The sequence below is a fragment of the Haplochromis burtoni genome, unplaced genomic scaffold, assembly GCF_018398535.1.
Source record: "Haplochromis burtoni strain Fernald_Lab_line unplaced genomic scaffold, NCSU_Asbu1 Contig_68, whole genome shotgun sequence".
Classification (NCBI taxonomy): Eukaryota; Metazoa; Chordata; class Actinopteri; order Cichliformes; family Cichlidae; genus Haplochromis; species Haplochromis burtoni.
The window spans coordinates 1,643,048-1,668,718 of record NW_024582429.1 but is presented as its reverse complement, the minus strand read 5'-3'; the positions used below and the strand labels follow the sequence as shown (position 1 = coordinate 1,668,718).

At 41.6% G+C, this 25,671-nt stretch overlaps 1 protein-coding gene across 1 annotated transcript in view; it reads right to left on the bottom strand.

Moving 5' to 3' along the window:
- The window catches only part of grin2ca (glutamate receptor, ionotropic, N-methyl D-aspartate 2Ca), a 77,200-nt gene that overhangs the window by 20,760 nt on the left and 30,769 nt on the right, over nt 1-25,671 (bottom strand). The window contains exons 3-5 of the mRNA XM_005924164.3: nt 17,870-18,471; nt 13,469-13,583; nt 4,496-4,707 (exon numbers count right to left, since the gene is read on the bottom strand). Coding sequence (XP_005924226.1) covers nt 4,496-4,707; nt 13,469-13,583; nt 17,870-18,471 — 929 coding nt within the window. The remainder of the gene's footprint in view (nt 1-4,495; nt 4,708-13,468; nt 13,584-17,869; nt 18,472-25,671) is intronic.

Genomic DNA, 25,671 nt, shown 5'->3' with positions numbered 1-25,671 from the left:
GCCACCGGGCCCTCTGACCACCACCAGTAGGCGGTAGGTGAAGTGTCTTGCCCAAGGACACAACGACCGAGACGGACCGGCAACCTTCCGATTACAAGGCGAACTCCCAACTCTTGAGCCACGATCGCCATAATAATGATGATAGTAATCTGAAGACAACAATAAGACATAATTGATATATCCCAGAAGTTGGGAAATTGCATCACAGCAGTCGACACATAAATAAATAACAGAGTATAATTTGATACCGTTTATCACCTGCTGAAGGTGCAGAAGCAGCAAAGCAAACTTTGAAAAAACGCTTGTACGTTTAAGGAGCTGGGAAAGAAAGCGACTGGACCTTTTACCTCTCATCTGACAAGTTTCTTCTTCACTCTTATTTTTAATTCCTTTACATCTGTACGTCAAGTTATTTTGCCTTTACTGAAATGTCTTTTAGGCTTATTGGACAGTACTTTGAAATAGCCTTTCACTTTATGAATACACCTGCATTACCCTCCCCAAAAATTCGATTATGGTTGGGGTTCCCTGTGGAGTGAGCGAGCTCTAATCTGTTTTATATCACTGAATAGATAAAGGTGCTTTATGGACTCGTGGGCCACAAAGAGGAAACAAACAGAAAAGCACGTATTGAGATGCAGCGATGAAACAAGCCTTCTGCTTTTTAGAGTTCATTAAGTTGTAGAAAAACAAACGTGATTGTCATTTAATATCCTAAATTTGGCGTTTTTGGAGCTTTTTTAATGAAGGTGGAGGATTAAGGAAGCAGGTCAGGTTTCCTGGTGGTCTTTGGGGGTTTTTACCTTTCAGTAAGACATCTCAACAACCTCATGGGGCAGCTCTGTTCATGACAAGGACTCCTATTGTGACTGAGCAGTGAGCTGGTAAACACACTGTATATATGAGGGAGTGCTGAGACTACACTATCCTCTGAGACCATCAATGTGTAAATTTACTTAGTGCAACTTTCTAGTACTGCGTATAGATCGTTTGGCTCTCAGGCTCCGGGAGCGCATCTGCTGCTGCACTCAGTCTCAGCTTTAATGAAATCATCTTATGATCTAACTCCCATCGAATGCAGCTAATGTGTGATGACATTATCTTCTCAGGTCAATACTACCTTCACCAGGGCATTAACTCTGAATTAGTCTTTGCCAGAGTGCTTTGAGGTAGAACCAGCTCCCTGCTGTTCAAAGACAGCGAGGAAGCGAGATTTTTCTGATCCAACAGGAGAACGTGCGCGACTCAAAAGGAAGAGCTCGTGGTAACTGCTGCGAGCTGCTTTAGCCAAGTCCAAGCCGGACGCCGGTGTCTGTTTGTCAGGCCTCTCTGAGGACGCGTGAGTGAATCACACAGATGGTCTGCTTGGCAAGCTGCGTGCATGGCCCAGGGGTTGAGGGATTGAAACGGAGAATCTGCATGACCAGTGGCTTCTCATTTAGAAAGCACTGACATGGGTCTGAGTTGTAATCATGTTTAGTGCTGAAGGGGAATTTGGAACTGTTGTGGAGATTCAGATAAAGAAAGATGGTGCTTTCAAGAGGCTGAGGGGGAAATTGGCCGACCACTATCGGGAATGCATATTAAAATGTGTGTAACCTGCAAGTTCTAAAAGTGTTTTCTCATACAGAGAAGTGTATGAAAATAAGTTAACTCCAGTTGGTCAGTATTTTACACAGATGTAGATTTTCTGTTTGAGGGGTTAGAGATTATACACACGTAAATACATGTGTGTCAGAGATGACCGACCAATGCAATCAGCTGAGGATATCTGTGGAGAAGCAGCTCTCCTCCACAATCCTCCACAATCTCAGACTGCAGGTGCTGACTGTAGTCCTCGCTCTGCTCTGCAGCCTCGATGTTTAATTGCATTATGGATTTATTCTTCTAGGATAGGCGGGAAAGTCTCAGATCAGTCTAACTCTAGACTTATTTATTCCAAAATTTTACTTATCTCTAGAGTCTAAATCCTTTCCACGTATAAATGTATTCCTGCATAGTTTTGTAGTTGAAGTGGACATCTGATAGTTTAGGCCAGGCCTCGAGGGCCAGTGTCCTGCAGGTTTTAGATCTCACCTAAATCAAATGATTAGTTCATTACCGGGCCTCTGGAGAACTTCAAGACACGTTGAAGAGGTCATTTAGCCATTTAAATCAGCTGTGATGGATAAAAGACACCTCACACATCACAATGATGGCTACATTGTTGCCATTCCCTTTCCAAATACTCCATGAATATAAGCGCATGCTGCTTTGCTCTGTCTTTTGTTAGTGTTGCAAAGGGATTACTTTTGAATTGGCAGAACAGGCAATCTGAAGACATCACTCAGGTGGCCACTCTCACCAGTCTCTGACAATTCAGACTAAATGAATGATAAATAAAACCTATAGATGAAGCCCTCAGTGCGTCTGTACTCAAGGATCACCCTTCATTGGCCGATGTTTCTCCTTCGACTGCCCAAAGTGCCGGATGCTTCGTTGGACCCCTCTTTGCCTCAGTCTTCTTTTTCCTTGCATTTTTGTTCGGCTCTGTGAAAACGTTTCATTGTTTGACAAGAGGAATTACGCTCTTTCTGTACTGGCAGGATGATTTGGTCAGCATGAGCGATTAAGCACTCCAGCGCTTCATAACACTGAAGGGACGTGATCTTCATCTTCCATCCCCTTCATGTCGTTAACGCCATTGTCAGTAATGGATAATAGCCTGTGCTTCTCCCCCCCCACTAATGAACACCAATATCAGTCTCTAGGTGTTCGGGATTGATGACATGGCCTAATCGTCCCATCTAATTGATACCCCTCCATGCAGCGCGTACATTTCCCTGATTGGGTCACAGAGTGATCTCCGGGATATTGCACTCTGGCCAAGCAGCCTAATGAGCATCTCACCATTGAGTGATAAGAAGTCATGCATGCGCTAATGGCAGAGGAAGAGTCTCTTAATCTCACACCTAATGGCACTCTCAAGTTAGTCACAGAATCAATTAAAATGGGCACGTTAACATGTGAGTGTGCATGTGGGACTGTGCGGTAAAGTGGGTTCACATAAGACGTGTGTGTGGCTGAGATGATCAACACATGTTGAAATGACCTGACCAGCTCTTGCCGTATATTCAGGGAGACCAAATGGCACCTGAAGATAAAGACACAACAGCAGCTGCCTAGCAAACTGATAACAAACCAACAGCATGTTTAAAAAGTATGTTAGCGCTTTGAGTTGAAACCCTCATGTAAGAACCGGTCCATTTATCTCTTTCTAGTAATAAACACGTGGAGTCACCGATGACTTCTACACAAGATCAAAGTTAACGAGCTCAAATCTGTACAATGGAATGAAAATATAAACCTTGTCTTGGACTTTATTTTAGACGTTTTCACCTTCATCCTGCCAACATATTTAACATACATGGAGTAGAATAATTTACTGTAAGAATCAAAGTTGCCCAAAATTGTAGGTGGAATTGCCCATAAAGAAACAGAAAACATTTAATATACAGCACTGTGCAAAAGTTTTAGGCTGGTGTGAAAAAATGCTGTAGACAAAGAAAGTTTTCAGAAGTGTAAATGATCGTTTATTGGCCCCAAATGTTTTCTGCAGCAGGACAACGACCCCGACCGTACAGCCAAAGTCATTAAGAACTATCTACAGCATAAAGAAGAACAAGTAGTACTAGAAGTGATGGTACGGCCCCCACAGAGCCCTGATCTCAACGTCATCGAGTGTGTCAGGATTACATGACATCCACAGAAGATCTGTGGTTAGTTCTCCAAGATGTCTGGAACAAGCTACCAGCAGAGTTCCTTCAAAAACTGTGTGCAAGTGTACCTAGAAGAAGGCAAAGGGTGGTCACAGCAAACATTTCTCTTTTGTTCATTCGCTGCATTTTGTTGATTGATGAAAATAAATGATTAACACTTTGTTTACAGCATTTTTTCCTCACCTGCATAAATCTTTTGCACAGTGCTGTCTGTGGCATCGTTAGAAGGACGCCGATTGTAAAAAAAAATAAAATCAGGAAGATAAATAAAAAAATCTGTAAAGTATGATATTGTTCTCTGCACAGACCCCAGTCGACGGGGTGACGACTAAAGTACAAATTGACTTCAGCTAATTAAAATGTATTTCACATGTAACTTTGCCATAAGGCCAAGGTTAAACCTGGCTGTTAGCTTAATGCGCTCTGCAAGCTGTTGTCCGAACTCGTACTCTGTTGGTCAGCGATATTCTTATTACAAACTCCATTCCCCATCTGCTACATTAGCCTCCTGTCCCAGTGGTTACACCCTGTAGTGTTTGGAGTAATTGGCTTGTAAAACAACTGAATGTGAAATGTGTAATTAATCAACTTATGATATGTGATGCTATTCATCTGATTTTCAGCTTTTAACTCCACCCTGTGAGCGTTAATTAGGATAGCACTGAAAATGCAACATCTGTCTCATCAGCAGGCAAAATGAAAGATTTAATAGGAATCTTTGGAGCCACTTCACTTACGTCTCGGTCTTATTGGACTGTCGTCGGCAGGGCACGGTGTTGCTAACACAGGTACCAGTCACGGGGTCCACTGCCTCCACAATGACAAAGGGCCGCTCCTCCAGCGTGGCCACTGTGAGGTGCCTGTAATCTGACACGGGCTCTAAGTAGCTGCCAAACCGCGGCCAGACGGGGTATCTCATCTGCAGGATCCCCATTTCATAGGTGCCCACCTGAAGGTACAGAGAGAGGAGGGGGGTGGATTAATGCGAAGCAGTGAAAAATCCCTGCACCAAACTCCAGATGGCTTCTGTGGTTCTGATTTGTTACAGCAGCGAGGCACAGAAATAAACATGGATTTGGGGGAACAGCCACATAAATAAACTCCAGAGGATCCTGGAAATCTGTTTAGCCGAGCCACAAAACTACATAAAAATAATTGTATAATATTGAGAAAATAAGCCCCTCATGCATCTGTGAGGACAGAAGTGCGTAACCCCGTCTATCTCAGTCTCCACTCTTAATACACTTGTCCTCAATCCTCTAACTGTATGTGCTGTTTTGACATGTTGCGATTTGAGCGTCTGGTCCCGGCGCAGAGAGCAGAGTTTTAGTTCCTGGACAGTTTAGAGGAAATTGATTTTTTGTCACTGGGGATGTAGAGAGCACAATTATACATCTAATGCAATGAAAGCAATTCCACCCCCGCTTTATTACCAGGGAGCTAATTTTAATTGGATGTTGTGGGGAAATGAGCATTCACGAGCAAGCTGAATACATAATAAAGATCAGAAATTAAACATTTCAGTCTCACTTATTTAAAGAAGCCGTGACCTGTTCAGCTCCACTGATTGGCCCTTCTGACTCACCCTCCTTTAATCAGCCTCACAAATAAGGAGTGAATGTTGCATTGGACACGTCAGATTGATTTTTAAATGCTGTTTTTCGTGCCACAGTGTAGTAAATGAATGGCAAACAGACTTTCACAGTTTCACAGGTACAAGCAGCTGCAGTTAGTTTACTCCCAGAGAAGCGTGACCTCTCTGAGGGTTGGACCAGAAACCCAAATGTAAACAGGCGCTACTTTAAAACATTTTAAACATCCATCCATTTTTCCTCTCTCCCTCCCAGCTGTCATTGGACCAGAGTACACACCGTGGCCAGTGTAGAGGATCAGCAGCGGTGAAATATTTCCGTTTCACTCTGGCAATATGAAAACATGAAGAATTAGTCAAGTCCAGAAACACCAGCGTTCAATCCAGAGCACGTTCTACGTCTGCTAAATTGTAGTGTGGCTCCCTGTCTCGTTTGCAACAGTTTTGGCTAAAACCTTTGAAGAATATTCTATCCTAGCGTCAAACAGAAAACAACAACGACATTAATCTGCCCTCTCGCTCATTTGAACAGGGATTGCTGCAGATTCACGGAGATGATGGCAGCGCAGACAAATCTGGTAACAAACTCGGCACCAGTGCGGAGTCATCTGGCAAACTCCAGCATTGCAAACACATGCAGGTCCTGGTAGATTTGGCAACAAATGATGTTCAGAAGCAGAGACAAAGTCATACACAAAACTGAAAATGGTCATTAAGATTTGTTCTGAAAGTGCTACATGCAACTTTTCCCAGTGTTTGAGCAGATTGACTTGGAAAATGAGACGTTTCCCAACGTTCTTGCTTCGGTGAAAATCCAAAGTGAGCAACAATAAATTACCGGGAGGTAGAAATGGAGTCCATTACTCACTAATTAAACGAATGACCGCCTCCCAGCACAACACAGACTCCAGCACAAATGCTACAAGGAGGTCAAAATGAAAACTGATGTGGCTTCAGGTTAATGGCTAATGACGTTGTTAGCAGGCAAGTGAGCTAAGGTTAGTGAAATTCAGCAACGCCCAGTGCTAGCCGTGCAAATCCATCTCCTGTTGCAAAACACTGACTTGTGTGGATGTGGTCGGCTAACCAGACAGACCAGAGTCATCATCCAGCCCTCACAGACCCTGGTCTGGATGATCACATCTCAAATACAAAGGACCAAATGAAAGAAAATGACCACCAAGACGAGTTTTGATCTGTTTAAACAAAGCAGCGGCTTTGAGGGATGTTTCTTTGTCGCGATGAATGATTTTCCTGCCCCCTTATGACTCAGTTACTCTAGACCAGGGGTGTCCAACTCCAGGCCTCAAGGGCCGGTGTCCTGCAGGTTTTAGATCTCACCCTGGGTCAACACACCTGAATCACATGATTAGTTCATTACCTGGCTCTGGAGAACTTCAAGAGATGTTGAGGAGATAATTTAGCCATTTAAATCAGCTGTGATGGATCAAGGAAACGTCTAAAACCTGCAGGACACTGGCCCTCGGGGTCTGGAGTTGGACACCCCCTGCCCTAGACTAATGGCACAAAACAGGACAAATCACATTCAGAGATGTTGGCACATGTTTGCAAATTGTTGCTCAATTTGCAGATACTTCACAGTCAGTCTGATCCAGTCTGCACCATGAACACAATCCATCTGCGTTGCGTCTCCTTGCGACATGAAACTCGACTCAACTTTTTGTGGTTCTTACATAAAAGCATTTCTCAGTTAAATCGCAGTCCTTCAGGAGTTATGTCACTATTTGTGGAGGAGTTATTGAATTTCTGGACTCTTTGCCACTTTATGTAACTGCCAACTTAATATCATTTAATAATCCAACTAACCGCAGATTGACTCCGTGTTATTGCTTCGAAGACGGCAGCTGACTGCGAACAGTCGCAGACCCGATCACCGTCTTTAAAGCACCCGTTTCAAAGGCAGCGAGACTGTAAAATTATTGCACGTGGTCGCAATTATTTTGTATTTCTGCCAGTTTAAAACAGTAAACCTAATACTTGAGTGTAGTGTAGCAATGTATCTCGGTTGTCTCCATCTACATCAATCACCTAGACACATTTTTAAAATAGTCGGCGCCTTTTTGTTTCGTGTAGATGAAACGATTCCACTTGAGTTTTACTTCTGGCAGTGAGGTATTTGGGACAAATGTGAGCTTATTGATATTTAAACAAAATTCTTTCTAGTTCACTTGACTGTGCTTCTGTAAATGTCATCAACTTCCTGGAGAGCTAAAAAAAAAAAGCGCCAGTCTGAACACAATGTTTTTCCTCCCACATAATCTCTGCTGTTTATGCAGGAAGGGGGGCAATCCTATCTCATCATGCCAGTCAGTAAAGCCTGTCACAGTGAAATGGAAAAAACTGAACGTCGACAGAAAAGTGCAAATATCTCAGGTCTCCCTGGACCTCACAGTTATTCTTCTTTCCTGCCAGTCATATCGATCAGTCCACTGTTATAGTATCATCCCACTCTTGGGCATTTAGTCACTCAGAATTTCAATTTACAAGAGAACGTACTGAGATGAGTGAAACAAAAAAAGAAACTCTTTTGCCTGTGGCTGCTTAGACTGTGAAATCTTCATTGTTCATTCATCTGAGACATCAGTAAAAAGACGTTTGTGTTTCACGCAGCACCTAAGCAAGAATAAGGAATGGGAAACTTAATTTATAGCAAACACTGTTAATGAGAGTTTTAATTGTATAATTAATTGTCTGGAAAGAGAACTGGTTGTTTATATCACAGAAAATCTGTCGGGAAAGTGCAACTGGATCCATCTTTCCAGTTAAATCCTTTTCAGTGGTGAGGTTCTACTTTCAGGGTTTGTAAGTGTTGCATACAGCTAAAAAATTGCAGATAACGGCAATGACAGGAACACTTCTCGTCATTCTCAGGGCCCTTTTCTTTCAGTCTCCACTTTCTTTTGTCATGCTCTCTCTCTCACTCACTCTCTTGCTCTTTCCAAATGACTTTGAGTTGTACATCTGTGGAAACAGCCGAACAATGACTCTTGGCAAGTTCCATATTAGGCCTGGCCGATAAGAGCGTTGTAGTGATATAGGGTTTTTTTAATAAGTTAAAAAATATGAGGCGTGTAATGCCAGGCAGCAGCCTAAAAACTGTGAGGCTGCTTGTACAGAGATGATGTATGAATGTAACAGGCCGGCTGCCTCTGCATGTGTACAATACAAAGGCTGGTAAAAAGGAAATCAAAAGGTGGAATTGATTTTCAGCTTTCAGAGAATAGAGGCAACAGAAAGTGGAGCACACGAAATGGATTGCCTCACACTTCTTAGACAAAATTTTGTGAAATGAGTGCAGTGTTGTTCTTCCAGGGAACGGGAGAAATGTATTTTTCCTCCCCAGAAAGGTTTATGTAAAGATCAGCACGCCGGGAATGAGCAGTGCTGGAGTCGGGGGGTGATTGGGAGGACACATGTAAGTCTGTCGCCCACATTTCATATTTTATGTGAAAGTGTTTCTGAGTCAATACGACTAACGTCTTATGCTAAACTCAGCTGAGCTGCTTGTCACATGACCTATCCAGTTCCTGTTAACATCAGTGAATTCAATTTAGATTCAGTCTTCTATTGTTAGCATTGTGTTTACATATTAGAGGAGACAGAGTTACACTTCCAGGAAGTTTTCTGTTGGTCGTTACTTTAAAAAAAAAAAAAGAGAAAAGAGCATGGAACGATTTGGAAAAAGTAGTCGGACACCGCGATGTGACTAAAATTATTGCAGCTGTGTGCTGTGAACTTGTGATCTCATTTTCTCGTTGCTATGCAGAAGGGGCACCAGGTCTAGCTGCTAACTTCAAAGTGACTTTGGTCCATCAAGACGGGAATAAATAGGCAATAAAATAGAGTCGATTAGTTATGAGTCTGCTGTCAGTTTGTGATTGAATTGGGTCACGTCGACAGTTACTTGCAATCTGTTTGTGAGATGGAGATCAACTGTGATAAAACCTAAAAACATCACAAGTCCGTTGCCTTCTACACAGACAGAAATGGACATTAAACATAAATGCATTAGCTGCTTGCATCGCCACAAACTCGTAGTTCTGAAACAGAAATTCCTCCACAAATCGTGATCCTGTTGCTGCAACTTTACATAGGTGTCAGCAACCTTGGTTTTATACAGGAGTATAATCAGAATACAACCAGTTGGCAACCAGTTGAGTCGTCTTTGGCAAAGAGGCATGTCACAGATGAGTTGTGTTCATCAGCATAGACTGAGCCCGACTGATTGCATTGTGTTGCCAATTTGAATGCGTGTATAAATTTGACAGCATTATTTGCAAACCTTCACCTTAAAAATTGGAATCAGGTCAGAGTTGTACCGCAATTGTTTGGAGACAAGTTGCCTAGTTGGAGGCAACCTGTGCAACTGCCTACAGTCAGAAGTTGTTTCCTAGAGATTGAGGGTGTTGCATGCTTGTGCGTTCAACCTGTGCATGACCGATTGCACAGAAACTTGCAGCTTCTTCTTGTTTTTCGATTGCAAACAAATTCAATGAAAACACGGAGCAACCCCCCACCCCCCTCCCTCTAGTTTCAAGGAGGTTGCTGTCCTATTTTCTAGTGTGACTGAGCCATAAAGAATAATGCACCAGGACAAGATACCAAAGCAAAGACTTGTCTGTTCAGAAAGAAATGGCATATAAAGAAAATAAGATAGAGACACAAAAATCTTTTAGTGATCGTTTTTTTTTTAAAAACTGTTTCCAAAGGTGATTAAAGATAATATACCAGATAATCTCCAGATCTAGTTTTTAAATGTGCAAATTGCTGCTTTTTCTTAAATATTTATATATATATCTGAATGTGCACAATCCACAGTTAGTTGCACTGGAGGTACATCAGCTGATCTCAATAGCAGACCAGATCAGCATCCAGTCGGCTGATCTCACAGGCTGTCCTGTTTAGGCTGCTCTAACTTTCCTACAGTTGGTTTGTGACTGCAAGCCACTTTGTAACCCACTTACAACCCGGCAGCTCCTTCCATGCGTTGCCTCACTTAATCAGTGTCGTGTGTGCTGTTTTGGATGACTGCGCTGTTCTGTGCTGGGTTTGTTTGATGGAAATATGAAGCTATGCCACCAATTATTAAATTTTTCTTTTCTATACTGATCCAGACTAAAACAGTTTTAGGCCTCTGCACTCTAGAAGCTTTAAAATTCTGTGATGACTCTAGTAGAAGTAGATTAGATTAGATTAGATAGAACTTTATTAATCCCTCGGGTGGGTTCCTCTGGGAAATTCGATTTCCAAAAAAGCACAGCACCGACAGAAGTTACAGAGTTACGGAATATTTATATATATAGAGCTGGGCGATATGAGATTTTTTCATATCACGATATGTTTTTTTCATTTCAGGCGATAACGATATCTATCACGATATAAGCCAAATAACTATATTTGTAAGATTTAAATGTGCCGTTGCTCACAAGTAAAATGTGAAATAATCAGCAGCTTGTTTTTATTTAAATATTTATTTCCCATAATAAGTTCAACAGGGTAGATGTACTTAAGGAACATGAGACTTTTTCAGATAAATAAAGGCAAATATTGCAAACTACACAAAAGGCAGCCGCTAAAGCGTTTAAGTTTCAAAATAGAACAAACAAACAGACTAAACTGTCAATTCCACTTAGAAACAAAATATTAATTCTAAAAATAAATCTTAGTTTGTTTTACAGAAGAACAGACAAAACTGACTAACTTTTGTCAATATCAAATAAACTGAGAACTAAAAGGAAATTCTCAATCTCTCCTTGTTGTATAGCTTAGCTTTTCAAACAGTTTTAACAGTTACTTTAGTCTGACAAAAGCCGAATGACGAATTAGCGCTTCCAGTCAGAGACTGAGGCTACGTCCACACGTACACGGGTATTTTTGAAAACGGAGATTTTCCGTTTTCGTTTTAAAAAATAATCCCGTCCACACATAAAGGAGAAATGAAGGAAAACGCTGCTATGAACATGCCAAAGCAGCAGGTGGCGCTAGATTCCTAACCGTGCAGAAATGTTGGCCAATCAGAAGTCTAGAAGCCTCGGTGGGAAAAAGTAAACAAAGCTGGGGCATAGAAGCAGAACCGAGTCGTATGTGTGGACGGGACAGTAACTGTGTGTATATGTAAGCATTTAAACACTGCAGAGAGTAGAATTAACAGTATTGTAGAAATTCATTTCACCGAAACAATAACGTGGCGCACAGTGTGACGCATGCACCAGTTTATTGTATTTCCAGACTTGCTTTCGGCACAATTTACAGTGCACGCTACTCTGTTTTTTGTCAGACTTGAAATAGCCGAAATACCTTCACACTACGGAACTTCTATGGCTCTTCCGTTCGACAATCTCTCCGGCGTTGGAACCATCATCTGTTTTCTCTTCGGTCACGCTCGGTTGATTTTTCTAGTCGGCACACTCATTTCCTCCATTACCCGCTGGCTGCTTCCCAAACAAACACACGTGCGGCTTGGCACTTGTGCTGTACGTAACAAGTCACGCGACGTGACGCTGCGGCTGTGATTGGTTCGGCTCTGCGCTACTTAATTTGGATTGGCTGACCTTTTTTTTTTTTTTTTTTTTATTGAGGACAAGAGCAGGCGAGGTCTATCGCGATAGCTTAATTTCTCTATCGAGTAAAAGTTATATCGCGATACATATCGTTATCGTTCTATCGCCACCATTATATATGGTGAATTATATAACAAATAATAAATTAATTAAACATTAATAATAAATAAATAATATAATAAAATTTTATAATTATTATTATATTTCAATATAATATTAATAATACATATTATATATAAATTTTAATATTTGTGGATTTTATGTTATTTTATATGTGGTATATATATATATGTGTTTTTTAAATGTGTGTAAATATAATATGTGTGGTAATATATATATAATGTATATAGTTATATATTTTAATATAATAAAGTAAATTAATTATAAATTTATTATATATTATGTATTTTTGTTTATGTATATTATATGTTATATATATTTTATATATATATATATATATATATCAACATACACACACACATATATAAATACAGAGACAAATATAAATAAAATATACAAAGGGGATAAATAGAATAAATAGGAATAAAAAATAAAAATACAAGTGAATTGCACATTTCAAGTATTGAGTCTATTGCACTGTTGACTATTTACAAATTTGACAAAAGTATTGCACAGTGAGGTGAAGAGGCACTACAGCTTAGTTGTTCCCCCCTCCTTTGTCCTCCTGTTTCCCCTCCCTCTCCCCTCCAGAGAGGAGTTAAACAGTCTGATGGCGTGTGGGACAAAGGAGTTTTTAAGTTATTTTCTGATTGTTTTTTTTGTTTTACAGTTGATTAATTGGAATTGATTGACTGTTAACATTTGATTGTCTCATGTACACAAAAGTCATTTAGGCAACAGTCAAAAGACAATAGTGTTTGGTGTAGTGTTGAATGATGCACAAAACGGCTTCAGTCTCCTTTCATATCCACAAATTGTTTGTTTACGTTGCCATTACAGCTTCCCATTTTCTCACAGTCCCAATAACATATTGGAAGTTACAGGAAGTAACATCTTAAAACATTAAAATCACATAATTAGCTTTGAACTGCTGGTGTCTCTTCATTTTGTGCATAATGTGAAATTAAGCACTTTCTGTTGAACCTGATGAGGAAGTGAACTCCCTCCAGTCTAGTGTTACATCAGATTCACCCTCTGGTTTAATGAATGTTTCGATCTCAATGAGGCAGCTTGCTGAAGCAAAGTTTCCCGAGTGTGTGGGTTTTACTTTAATATCCTTCGAAGAAGTGTAGGGTGGGATCAGTGGGGGAGGGGTGTGAATGTGCTGCGTGTGATTAGGAGGCGATCCTTCATTATTTCATTGGTATCAGTGGAGCTTTGATTCTGCTAACTAGTCTATACAAAGAGACCGGCGATGTATGAAATCACTCTGCTGTTAGCATGCAGAGAAAGACATCAGTGTCCTGTAAACACTCCTCATTGTGTGAGCTCAACTGTTAGTTTATCCACTCAGAAATAATCAGACACACATTTAAAAAGCCATTTGGTGTGAAGTCGAGCAGCTGCCGTCATCTTACCTTGTCCCACTGTCGCTCTCTGTCCAGAGTGATGATTATCATGGCTGGATTCACCAGGTAACCATGAGTGTTGAAGGAGAAGTCATTGTGTTCCCATGTTACATTCAACATGTGCCTGAAACAGAAACCCCAGAACAAGATGATCAGTGAGTTGAACTTGTAATATGTTTGTACAGTCGTAACATTTTTTTACAGCATTTAAACATGTATGTGTGTAACAATATAACAAGATGTAAAAATAAAATTGCTACAGAAGCCGTGTTTTTAAATCACATCTTAAAACATATTTACCTTGGCTTTCAGCACAGCAGGACTTGTTGATGTCTCTTAATATGTTTCTTATTAATTACATTATTTTTATTTTTAAGATATTCTATATGTAATTTAAACTGTTTTCTCTTTGTTTTATATTTGCAGCACTTTGGCCAACGTTGTTGGATGTAAAGTGCGTTATAAATAAAGATGCTAAAAAAGTGAATTCGCATGTGGTGCCAACTAACTGCCACCTTATAACCACAACTGTGCAGCAGTCGAACAGTTCCCAGTGGATCCACAGTTTTTGAGATGTCTTCCAACGCTACAGCGACCCAGACTAAGTGTCGCTCTTGGTGAAGAACTTACTCTGCAAGACCAAAGTGAATGTTATTAACTGGCTGAAGACCAAGGTACATGCTAATGGATAAAACTCAAATGAGAATTTGCAGGATCCTGAGAGATTTGTTAAAGAGGAATGGGCTGACATTGTTCAGGAGGCACATGTGACAGTTGCTGAAAACTATAATACTTGGCAAAAAAGTCAACTGGGTGGTGTTAATTTTCACCCTGATACTTTTTTTTTTTACCCCGTCAGGTGTAGAAGGGTGGTTAATCGTAAACATGCTACAAGACTGAAAGAGTTTGAATTCTTTGATTTAACAAATCATCTGACCTGAGAGGCAGGGATAAAATAATGTTTGACATCTGTTGCTTGCCAAGATAATTGCCAATAATTTTACTGTTGATTGACTCAGTGATTAATAAACCAGTTATTTTAGTCCTAACTCTCAGGTGTCGGAGGAGCTTACATGTACTTTTTGGGATTATTAAACCCTTTGAATGGGTAATCTGAGAACGCCAGCGACAATGGTTCCCTGCTCCTTCGGCTTCCACATCCTCTGTCACATTAGACCTGTGGTGCTGCTTTCTCACACTCCAGCAGAGGTGACGAAGGCCCGCTGAGAGGAGAACAGGTCTATGCGAAAAGCCTCTTTAATCTGGTATCGTGCAATAATCTCATTAACAGGTGAGCCGACTCATTATCAAAAGCCTGTTTCCAACTCCAGCGATGTGTGGAGGAATCTGGGAGGAGAGGCCGTCGTTCGTGTTTGATCTGGCTGGAAACACGAGGTGACAGAAGTGCTTTGTTCTCTCTCGCCGACCTTCACGTTACTGCCGCTATTCAAATCATGCCTGCTGGGTTTAGCGAGTTTAAACGGACGGGTTTGTACATTATCAAAGCCTGTTCTCAATTTTCCGCTCTTTTATGGACGGTTTGGGTTTACAAAAGGAAAAGTTGTCCCCCCCAAGGCTCTGAAGACTCTGTAAGATAAACGACTTCTGACATGAGAGGGAGAGAGTGATGTTTCATAATGCAAGGCGAGTGTCTGGTGACGCTTGTGTCCCGTTCGGTGCCCCATGGTGACCATCTAAACCTGCACATATAAACATTTACACGCAAAACGCTCTCAGGCTCTCCCTGAATGACCTTGGCTTACATGAGCCAAAAGCTGTTGCTGGGGCAGTTTTTTTCCTAGCGCTACCCTTTTGCTGATTAAAACATTTTCCCAATAAAATAGGATTTCCTGTGTGCTCAACGGCACAGATGGTGTCAGATTACTCTTTTGGTGATGCGAAACCACGCCCCTTACCCGTCGTTACCAACACCCTGCCCGCCAACTAAATTACCCTGCAGCCTCCAGGAGATACAGCAGAGCGCTCAGTGCTGGAGAGACGAGGAGATAGATGGCAGCAGGGCAGAGGACACAGTTTGGGAGAGTGACAGTCGCCATAAAATGTGCTCCACAGCATCAAACAGATGGGCAGTCATGAATAAATAAGTGGTTGTTGACCTCAATCTTGCCATGTCCCACAGATGTAAGACGGAGCCATTACCGTTCTTATCTTTGATATATCAAAAATGAAAGAATACTCACTGTGTGATCTCTGACCACCAGGGAGCAATTTAACCTAATTTATTATAATAACTCCAAATATTGACTTCTCTGTGAAATATCGTCACTGCTTCGAATCAGTGGCAGAGCTCAACTCCACCCAAAATAAATACAGAAATAAGTAAAAAATATAGACATAGGAAGAGTGAGCAAGCAGGTTTTTTTCTATCTGCAACATAAAAATGATAAAATGGTATAAAAAAAAAAGATAAATGTCGGTGTGTTAAAGTGTTAATTTGTTTGTCCTGAAGACGTCTCGCGGTTGTTGGAGCTCCTCTTGTGCAGCTGCTGTAACAGCTGGTACATTTTTGAGTGCGTTTCCAAAACTCTGGGGTTCAATTTAAATTTAAAGCGCTGTCCTTAGAGTCTAGTGTCCAATTAAACACGACAAGCTAGACATTATAAAGTACAGAGTTCATATCTCATGCTCACAATCAGCTCCATTAACGTCAAACTGCGGCACTCGCGGCATTTACGAGGACTGGCCCGGTAACCAGTTTTTCCCAGTGGAGAAACTCGTGTTCAGCGTTTATCTGCCAGCAAGTTTAAACAATAACCACTCTGAGTTTTATGAAACTTGGTAGAGAGGGGAAGCACGGGCAAGCTCGACTCTGGCACCTCTGTGTGCACCTTTAGTTTCTAAATGTGAGATACAGTCATAAAAGAGACGTTTTCATAGGTCTCTCTGCAGTCCACCCCTGCGTTCAGTAGCTTGTAGAACCACCACGTGAACAATGCGAGGCTCTGCGTCTCTCTAGAATCTGCTATTTAGTGGTTTTTATGTACTTTAGAATTCTATTCTATTCTATTCTATTGAGCAGCAATAACTGGACGTTGTAACTTTGTAATGTTGTAACTTTGTAACGTTGTAACGTCCACTTTAATCTGCAACATAGTTTCAGTTCATTGGGGCCTTTGGAGACATTGATTTATTCACAGCTGTCTCAGCACTTCAGTCAGATGCAGGTGGGGACTCTGACTGGGACTTTCTTCAATCTTTCCTTTTTCAGCCATTCTGTTGGAGACAGATGGTCTCACGATTGATTCTAGAATATTTTAGTATCCAGAGGACTTCATGGCTTGATGACTGCACAGGCGCCCACGTCCTGTAGCTCCAAAATGAGCCCAAAACATCAGGTCTCCACCACCGTGCTGCCAGTTGGTACTGTATGATGTGTTTGTGCTGTTTGGTTTTCTCCAGACTTGGTCTATGTTTTATGACCAAACATTGGCACTTTGGACTTTGCTCTAAAGGTGCAGTGTTTTATTCAGATGCAGACCTGAGCAAGTAAGCTGCCATGTTTTTTTCTCTCTTTTTCTAGTCGTGCTGTCATGATGTCACATTTAACATTACTTCGAGGTCCTAGGAGGATTGTGTAGTTGTGGTAACACACACCTGCAAACTGCTAGCCAGTAAAATCTAATACTTCCTGCTCTTTTTCCCAGGCTTTCCTGTGATGCTCCTCATTGGGAGGCTTATTAAACTGAGTTTAGTTGTTAAAAGTTTTTAGTCACATTATTGTGAGAATTTCCACAGCTGTGACAGAGTATACCTGCATGTCAGCACCAAATCACATTTAACCTTATTATCACGCAAGTGATGAATGAATTGAACTTTTTCACAGTTTGAATAAACCTGTATATTTTATGACAGATGAGATATAATGGCTAATTTATTAGTGGTTCTAAAGTCTTAAAAATATATTAAAATGTGTAAATTTAAGCTAAATTGGATTTTACTTCCTGTTTCCTTTCTGTGGGGAGTTTATGTTCACTTCGAGTGCAAGTTTAGTCTTAAATGTCATTGAAGTGATTTGAAGCAGTCTGAGGAGTAATCTTTTTATACCTGTACCTGTAGATGGAGCTTAAAAATAAAATAAATTCTTCTCCTGAACTTAAGTAAGTATATGAATTTGAATTTATCTACAGATAAATTAGACACCAGGGTGAACTTTTGTTATGCCAACTTTACCTGACAGAGTGTCCATGTGACCTCTTTTAATTAATTAATTTTTTTCTTGTAAAGTTAAACTGTGTCACACAGTTTGAGGCCGGTGGCACTGCTTCATTAGCAATTTACTTATCATATTATAAAGAATTTAATTATTTTACATTAAGGATATGTAACAGCAGACCCGACAGAAACAGTTGGTAGTAAAGTAAAGGCGCGGCCCACAACATTGTAGCTTACCTGAACAGGGTGTCATTGGTAGCTAACGCCTTGACAGGGTTGTGACAGTCGCTGTGGCCCTCGGGAACGAAGCCTCTTTGTTTTCGAAAACTCTGGACACCTTTCACGACGATAGCCACCCCGTCGCGCACCCTTTTCCTCAGGCTCATCCTCCACCGGTCCGTAATGATGCTGATGAGCCCCACCGGGAAGCTGTCGGGTGGAGGGATGTCTGGGTTTCCCACAGCCAGGCTCGGGATAATCCAGATGTAGTCTGGTCCCACTAATCCGACCTCTCCTGCCATGGCAAACAGGTACTGGGCCTCTTCGTGGGAGCAGTAGACCAGCAGCACCTGGGCGTCTATCTGCTGCAGCAGCCTCCGCGCTCGTATGTCGTTCGTGATGTCAGTGGACATGTCGAAGGTCAGAACATCCTGCAGATCCCATATGAAGTAGCTGGTGTCAGTAAAGGACTTGATGTAATCCACGTAGGCTTCGTAACCCGGGTAGAGGCTGGTTATGACCACAAAGCTGTCCCAGTTGTATTCCTCCATCACCTTGAACATACCGTTGATCTGCTGCTCGATGGAGGAGCCCAGCTGGAGGAAGTTGGAGCCCTCACCCTGGAGGGAGAGGACAATATGGTGTGATGTTGGGAAACACCTTCATGCTTTGTTGGCACACACTACACAATTTGTTGCTGATTAAAAAGCAAATGATTATCTCAATTCAGTTTGGAAAATGTGCAGCAACATCTCTGGAGGACCCCCCTCATACCACTAAGCCTGCACACACACATAATTCATCCTCGGACACCTGGAAGAGAGTCGCCCAACCAGTCTGCAGTGCAGCTTTGACAAGAGCTAAGTGGTTCTGTTTTATTTTGCTCCACCAGGAGCTGCAGACTCATTCATCACTTAAACCCACGTGTCTTATTTTTGCCGTACAAACAGTGGATGCCATCCATACTTGCAAATGCAGAGGGATGGCCAGAACCTGCGCCGTTTCACCTGTCTCCTCTGAAAATGCACTGACCTTGAGGGGAGGAATAAAGATGGGTTTTCTGTTAAGTGTATTATCAGGAAAAAGTGGAGTGGTGAGAAAATGGCTTGTATGATCTCGTGGTATGAGACACAGCCCCACCTCTTTATTTTAATGCAACTTTTCTGGTGAAGCGAAGCTTTGTTAGCTGCGGCAGCTGTGATTGGGTTTTGACTGAGATTCAACCGAAAAGCCGTTTTTCTTTTTCTTTACTGTGATTTAGTTGATTTAGTGATGAGCTACCATTTAAACCTGCTGTCTGAAACATTTAACGGCAATGAATCAGCACAGAATTAAAGACAAAGTGGCTGTAAATTATCCTTGGTAAGATGTGTTAAAATCTTTCTGGCACAAAGGAATACTTTCTTAAAGTGGCAGTAGAGACACTTTCTACTGAAACAAAAGTAACATTTGTGTTTAATGATTGGTTTATTGCAATGAATGAAGCATCCTCTATAGGCCAGGTGGACACTGTTACTTAAAATAGACAACTTATTAAAACATAGACATAATTAATCACTAAGTGATATTTTAAGACTGACTTATTTCACAAGACTTGTCTTATGAGACAGTAGAAAAGAGGCTGTTGTAAATGATGATAGCATCACTTCTCAGAAATGATAGCAGGGTATCACAGTTAATGTGAGAGCGATTGAGATGAAGGATTATTGATCGATTCGTCAGCAGATCCCAATCACTCTGTATCATTTGTACTGTACCGCACTGCTCAGCAAAACAAACGCCGCCATCAGACCGTGAATCATTTGGAGCGGCGTGACATTAGCGTGACTGAGTGCACAAAGTTTTGTTGTGAATACATTTTGTTTTCTTCTGGAGGTTTAATGATGATGGATAATTTTTATCAACACGATTAATCTTAGTTGTTTGTCTTTAATGCATCGTTCCAAAATTGTGAAAAGCGTAACTTTGGACTCGGTTGTGTTCTTGCTCTAATAAAAGCCTTTTTTGCCACCCTCAGGCTGATAGGTAGGTGGCCCCCACTTGACCCTCTATCACTCTGGGGAAAAACCACTTCATCCTGAGCAGCGCGCCCTCAGAGCTCAAAAAAAAGGAGGCGTCGTGTATCCTCAGACGGGCCTCTGAGCTTATTCATTCTGTTTCCACGTCGTCCTTGAGAGAAGTGTAGCGGTTTTGTGATGTATGAGGGTCTTACGGTTTCAGACGTCATGGTTAAATCCACTGACTTTGTGCCTGCGACTGTACTCTGCCCGCAGCTATGAAAATATTTTCCTTTTCTGTTGACTTGCTTCGCTTGCCACTGCCCTTGTTTCCTCACACTCGTCCCTGAACAGGGAAGAAGCGTGATAAAAGTCGTTCATGCATGGGTGGACAAACATGCAGCTGCAATGAATGCTAATATGGTTTTGTTTAAATGTGTTACAGATTAATATTTGCATAAGTTACATTGGGTCTCTGGACCTTTTGGGAAACTCTGTGTGTAACATCCTGCTGTGGACTAAGATGGATTAGACTGTTCTGGATGCCGGTTGTCTATACACATCTATACTGGGTGCAGGGTCTTTATGCAGGTTGGTCACTGGGGAGCTGAAGAATCTCTCCTTGAATCATATAAATCTACTAATTTACCTCCCCTCACCGCACAGCAAATCTGTCAGCGTTATTGCCTCACCCCTACAAGTGTGACCCTGACAGGTGCCGAGGAGCCATCGAGTGTCTGTGCAGGTGTGCGTCTGTGTGTACGGGCTTGTGTTTCTGTATGCTTTGTAGATGGTTGCTAGCCCACGGGTGTGTCAGATTAAAGCTGCCTGCAAACTACAGTCTCAACGCCTCAATTAGCAGAGAGCAGACTGGTAGTGCAGCCAGAGTGAGCCTGGGGCATTACCACAGGCTCAGCTGCAGTTTAAAGCCTGAAGTCACGACCGCCTTGTCAGTGTGCACAGCATGCAGAGTACTGTCCAGTGCATGTGGTATGGAAGGGAACCAGTCGTCACCAGTCATTTCCATATAATGTTAAATGAATTCTCCACCTTTTAGGCATAAAATGCAGATTTAAATCTTGAAATGGGTCAAATTAAATTTGGCGTAAAGGCAGAAAGGTTTGCACGAGCCCAAAAGGACAGAAATATTGTGTCTGCTTTGTTTTGTTCTTTGAAATAGATCACAAGCAGTCTCTAAATTGCTTTTTCTGACTTGCAGTTGTCTCTAATGAGTAGCTTGAATACTATACATACAAACTGCTGTCCGTGACTCTGTTTGCGCAGTAAGCTGTACTTCCACAGTGTCACAGTAATGGTCCACAGTCCCAAAGAAGATTACAGCCATTGAGTGAAAAGCTTAGCATCTGAAGGCTGAGATTACATTCAGAAGTTTAAAATATGCAAAAATGATATCTGTTTACAAACATAGTTTTAGAAATCGTGCATAAGTGCAGACAGACAAAAACCCTCTAAGAGTTTTCAGAACAAGTCCTGATGATGCTCTTAAATGTCCACGTGGAGACGTTCTTTGCAGCCTGACATTTTCTTTGTAAAGGTTTGAAAACCTTACAGAGTTTAGATGATCTATTGTGATTGTCTCCAACACTAAAAGTTGTGTCTGTGTGTCTCCTTGATAATTTCAGTGCATCTTTGTGAGCTCGATGGATGCACTGATGTTTTGTACACGCTTGTTTTTATTGACGATGTTGTTAATGTTGGGCGATAAACTGCAGTTTGTGGTGTGGTTTTCAGGTTGTGTTGCTTTGCAGTTCAGACCCACATCTTTGTGTATGATTTGTGTTAGTTAACTTTCCCCATATCAAGATTATCTCTAACAACGGACCAGACCGTTTAATTTTGTTGTAGATCTGTTGTCTCACAGTTTGTTCTTTCTTCATTCTGGAGACTTCAGGCTGTGCGGTGCAGGAACAGCTGTTATTGGCACACAGAGCCGTGTGGTCATTTAGCAAGCGTTTGATTGGGGTTTGCTTTGATTTCTATTTGGCAGAGCAGTTTTATTGTTGCTTAATTATATTTAGTTAACTGTGGGAAGCCAGAAATTTAAGATTGAGACTCAAATTTTATCAATTGTGCAGCCCTAGTTTCTATGTTTGGCGAAACAAAGCGCTGCTGTTGCAAATCAGGTCCAAAAATCTTGGTTATTTTAACTTTTTGCTTGTTGTTTGCACAGGTTTTGTTTTCAGGACAATTATGTTTCAACCTTTTCTCCACTTGAGAATTATTGAGATTGCAATGACGATGATTAATCAAAGTCCGGACACCATTGTGTTTTATGTGTTTCATGTTGCTACACAGCACAGAAAGGGCAAACTCAAATCCATCACAAGAGCAAAACCTCCGAGGATGATGGGTTGGATGACGTCCAACATTGTAACAGACCTTTAGCTGTCTTTTTAAATGGCTGTTTAATTTATTTTATTTATTAAAATATGTATTGAAGTATATATATTAAATTTAATAGTTAAAAATACACAATAACTGACCTTTACGGGCTCAGAAATATCCTAGCTCATAGCTGAAGGTTATTTGAATGACTCAGGTGGGTGATATCTATTGATAGGCTTGGACTGTATCCAACAATCTAAAGAAAATAAGATATTTGAGTCAGGGATCAAGGACACACTGACGGGTGATTTGTGATAGAAAGATAGCAGCAAGAGAATGTTTGCAAGATGATGGAGAGAGACGTGCTGTGATGGGCGGTTCAGAGACGGTGGCGCTGAGAACAAGACAGGAGGCTGAGCTGAATGTGCTGAGATTTTCATTGCACAGTAGACTAGACCAGAAATGAGTCCATCAGAGGGACAGATGTGAGTCAGAGAGGCTGAGAGGGTTTGGACATGGAGCTGCCAGAGGAAGACCTCAAAGAAGATCCGTCGATGCAGTGAAGAAGGAGGTACAGAGGGTTGGTGTGACAGAGGAGCATGCTGGGATAGGACCACGATGAAAGGATGTACTGAGGTAAATGTGTTGTGGCAGTGAGTGAAATTTGGCACTAAAGAGATGGAACACAAAGCGGTGTATGGCTCCCCTGATCACATGACTCAACTGCAGCCATCTCCCCTTCCTCTCCCTCCGTCCCTCTATGAAGAGTGACTTCTGGCCACGGCGCTTTGCTGCGACATATGTCTGCCTCCACCACGCAGCAGGAAGCGCCCTGGCACCGTCTTCCTGTGCTGCTGACGTCACGTAGATCCTGCACGTTGACCAGGGACGGACACACGGCTCCCTGTGGCATTTATCACAAAACAGGACTGTATAGGTGGCGTGCAGCGACACTGAAATAACGCACATCCGAGCACAGAAGCTAATTCTGCACTAAGTCACCGAAACCATTAATTCTGTGTTACCAAGAATGAAGACGCCTCAAAGCCCGTCCTTTGTGAAACGTCCCACTACTTCCACGTTTCAGCACCAACACGGGTCTATAAATATCGACAGAGGCAGACTTACAGTTTACACGCTCAGTTCTCGTGGTGCACAGAGCTCGCTGTAAGCGGTTGTTAATGAGACTCATCGGTAAATGTTGCCTAATCTTGGTTTGACAAAATGTTAACCGGGGATGAAGTTGTTTGTTGCTTCGGTCTGTTTAACTTTTATTAAATCCCTCCATCAGTAAGCGAGTCAGTCGCATAAACAAACCAGACACAGGACTTCATTAAATATCAGTTATTCTTGACGTGGAGAGGATCGGTCGGTGCGAATGGTAAATGAGGGTTAGAGTTAGAGAGAAGTCGAGCTGTCACACAGTTTTACCGTTTCATGATTTAGTGATGCAGCATATAGGGCTGCTCGATTATGGCAAAAATGATAATCACGATTATTTTCACTGAAATTGAGATCTCGATTATTTGACGATATTTATTTAACAATAACAATGTGTTGAATAATGACTTTAAAGATTGTCAAAAAACAATATAAAATAGTGTGCAAATGCTGATAACAGTGCAAATGTTTGCAATATAAGAAATCAATGAAAAATGTAAACATCTGTGTTTAGTGAGCTTTGCAGTGTTGCTCTGTGGTGCAGCTACACTGTAGCAAAGTTTACACACTGTGTCTACTTGATCCACGTCTGACTGAACCCATAATGTTTCCACACCACTGAAGGTTTTTACCTCTTTTCAACCAACAGCAGTCACTCTCCTCTCCAAATAACTTCTGCTCAGCTTTCCGAGCTTCCCTCGGGTCCTCTTAATCAGCGGTCCCCAACCCCCGGGCCTCGGACCGGTACCAGTCCGTGAGTCGTTTGGTACCGGGCCGCGAGAGTTGAGGCTCAGGTGTGAAATGCCTGGTTTTCAGCGTTATTTTGTTATCGTTTTTATCGTTTACTCTGTTTTCCTGGGTCTTTTCACGTGTTTTATGAATAAAGCTTCTTTTTTTCGGTACCGGTACTAGTTTTATTTTGTTGTATTTATCCGCGACACCTTAAAGGCCGGTCTGTGAAAATAATGTCGGGCATAAACCGGTCCGTGGCGCAAAAAAGGTTGGAGACCGCTGCTCTTAATTGTTGTGACACGTGTTCGAAATGCAGAGAGGTGCGCTCGATTTGCCACACGGAGCAGCGCGAGAGTAAAGCACGAGGGAGGGGCTAATAATCGGCTCAGTCATTTTTAATGATCGTTGAAAGCCCAGATCGTAATCGTGATTAAAATTCGATTAATTGAGCAGCCCTAGCAGCATACGTCCTCATGTTCACATGTTCAGAGCGTTTATATATTTTAGATAAAAATACTTCCAAAGTGATTAATGTGACAGATTGATATTATAAATTATAATTAGGTAGGTTTGCAGTGTCATCAATTTAATCTTAGTTGTCATGAGCTGGTTGAGATGAGCCATAGTTGCACGTGAACATAAAATTGGAAAATCATCAATAAACTGATAAATATCAGGGATTTGAGCTGATAAATACTTTAAAAAAAAAAATACACACGGGCCTCTCTGGACTCGACCTAATGAATCTCACTGGAGCCGGTAGCTGAACGTGACGCTGCATATACACATGTACTGACTCTGCTAACACTTGTCCTTTTTACCGCTGGCTGCTTTCTGTGACCGTTCAGGAGTCGGTCTGCTTCAGTCTAGACAGGTTATCCTCTTATTTCTGTGAGTTTTGACATGCAGGACTTGAAAAGTGGGCACAAGTGAGTTCCAAAAGTAGACACGGCAGAGTCTGAAAAAAAAGAAGTGCTCTAGTTTTGAGAAAAGCCTCAGGCTCTTGTTCTTGCAAAGACAATCAGGGTTTTTTGGTCCTTTCTGTCATACATTTTGTACACTTTGTGCAGACGGTCTTGCTCGGAGGATGTGATCTGTCACACTACAGAATGGATGCTTCAAAGAGTACTTTGGATTTTAGGTCAGGATATTGAACTAAATGGATAATGAGAGAAAAGTTGAATTTATGCTCCCCTGTTCAGCGAAATTACATCAGACACGTTGAGAATGTGTAGCCACACTGTTGCCAAGTGCTTGTTCAAAGGGGGACGTTTGAATGTTTGGGTTTTCTCTCTATTATTATTAAAAATAAAACTGAATTAAATCCATCCATCCATCCATCATCTGTTCATCCATCAAAAACATCAAGTCTCCTCACATAGGAGGTGTCCGGGGGGCATCTTGGTCAGATGCCCGAATGCTTTCAGATGCTCTTTTGATAGTGATGTAGTGGCTCCACCCTCAGCGTCTCTCAAATTACCCAGCTCCTCAGCCTCTCTCTTCGAGTAGATGACGAAATTAAGAACCTGACTTCTAACACTTGTATCTGCCATCTTGTTTTTTAGTCACTATTAGGGATGGGTA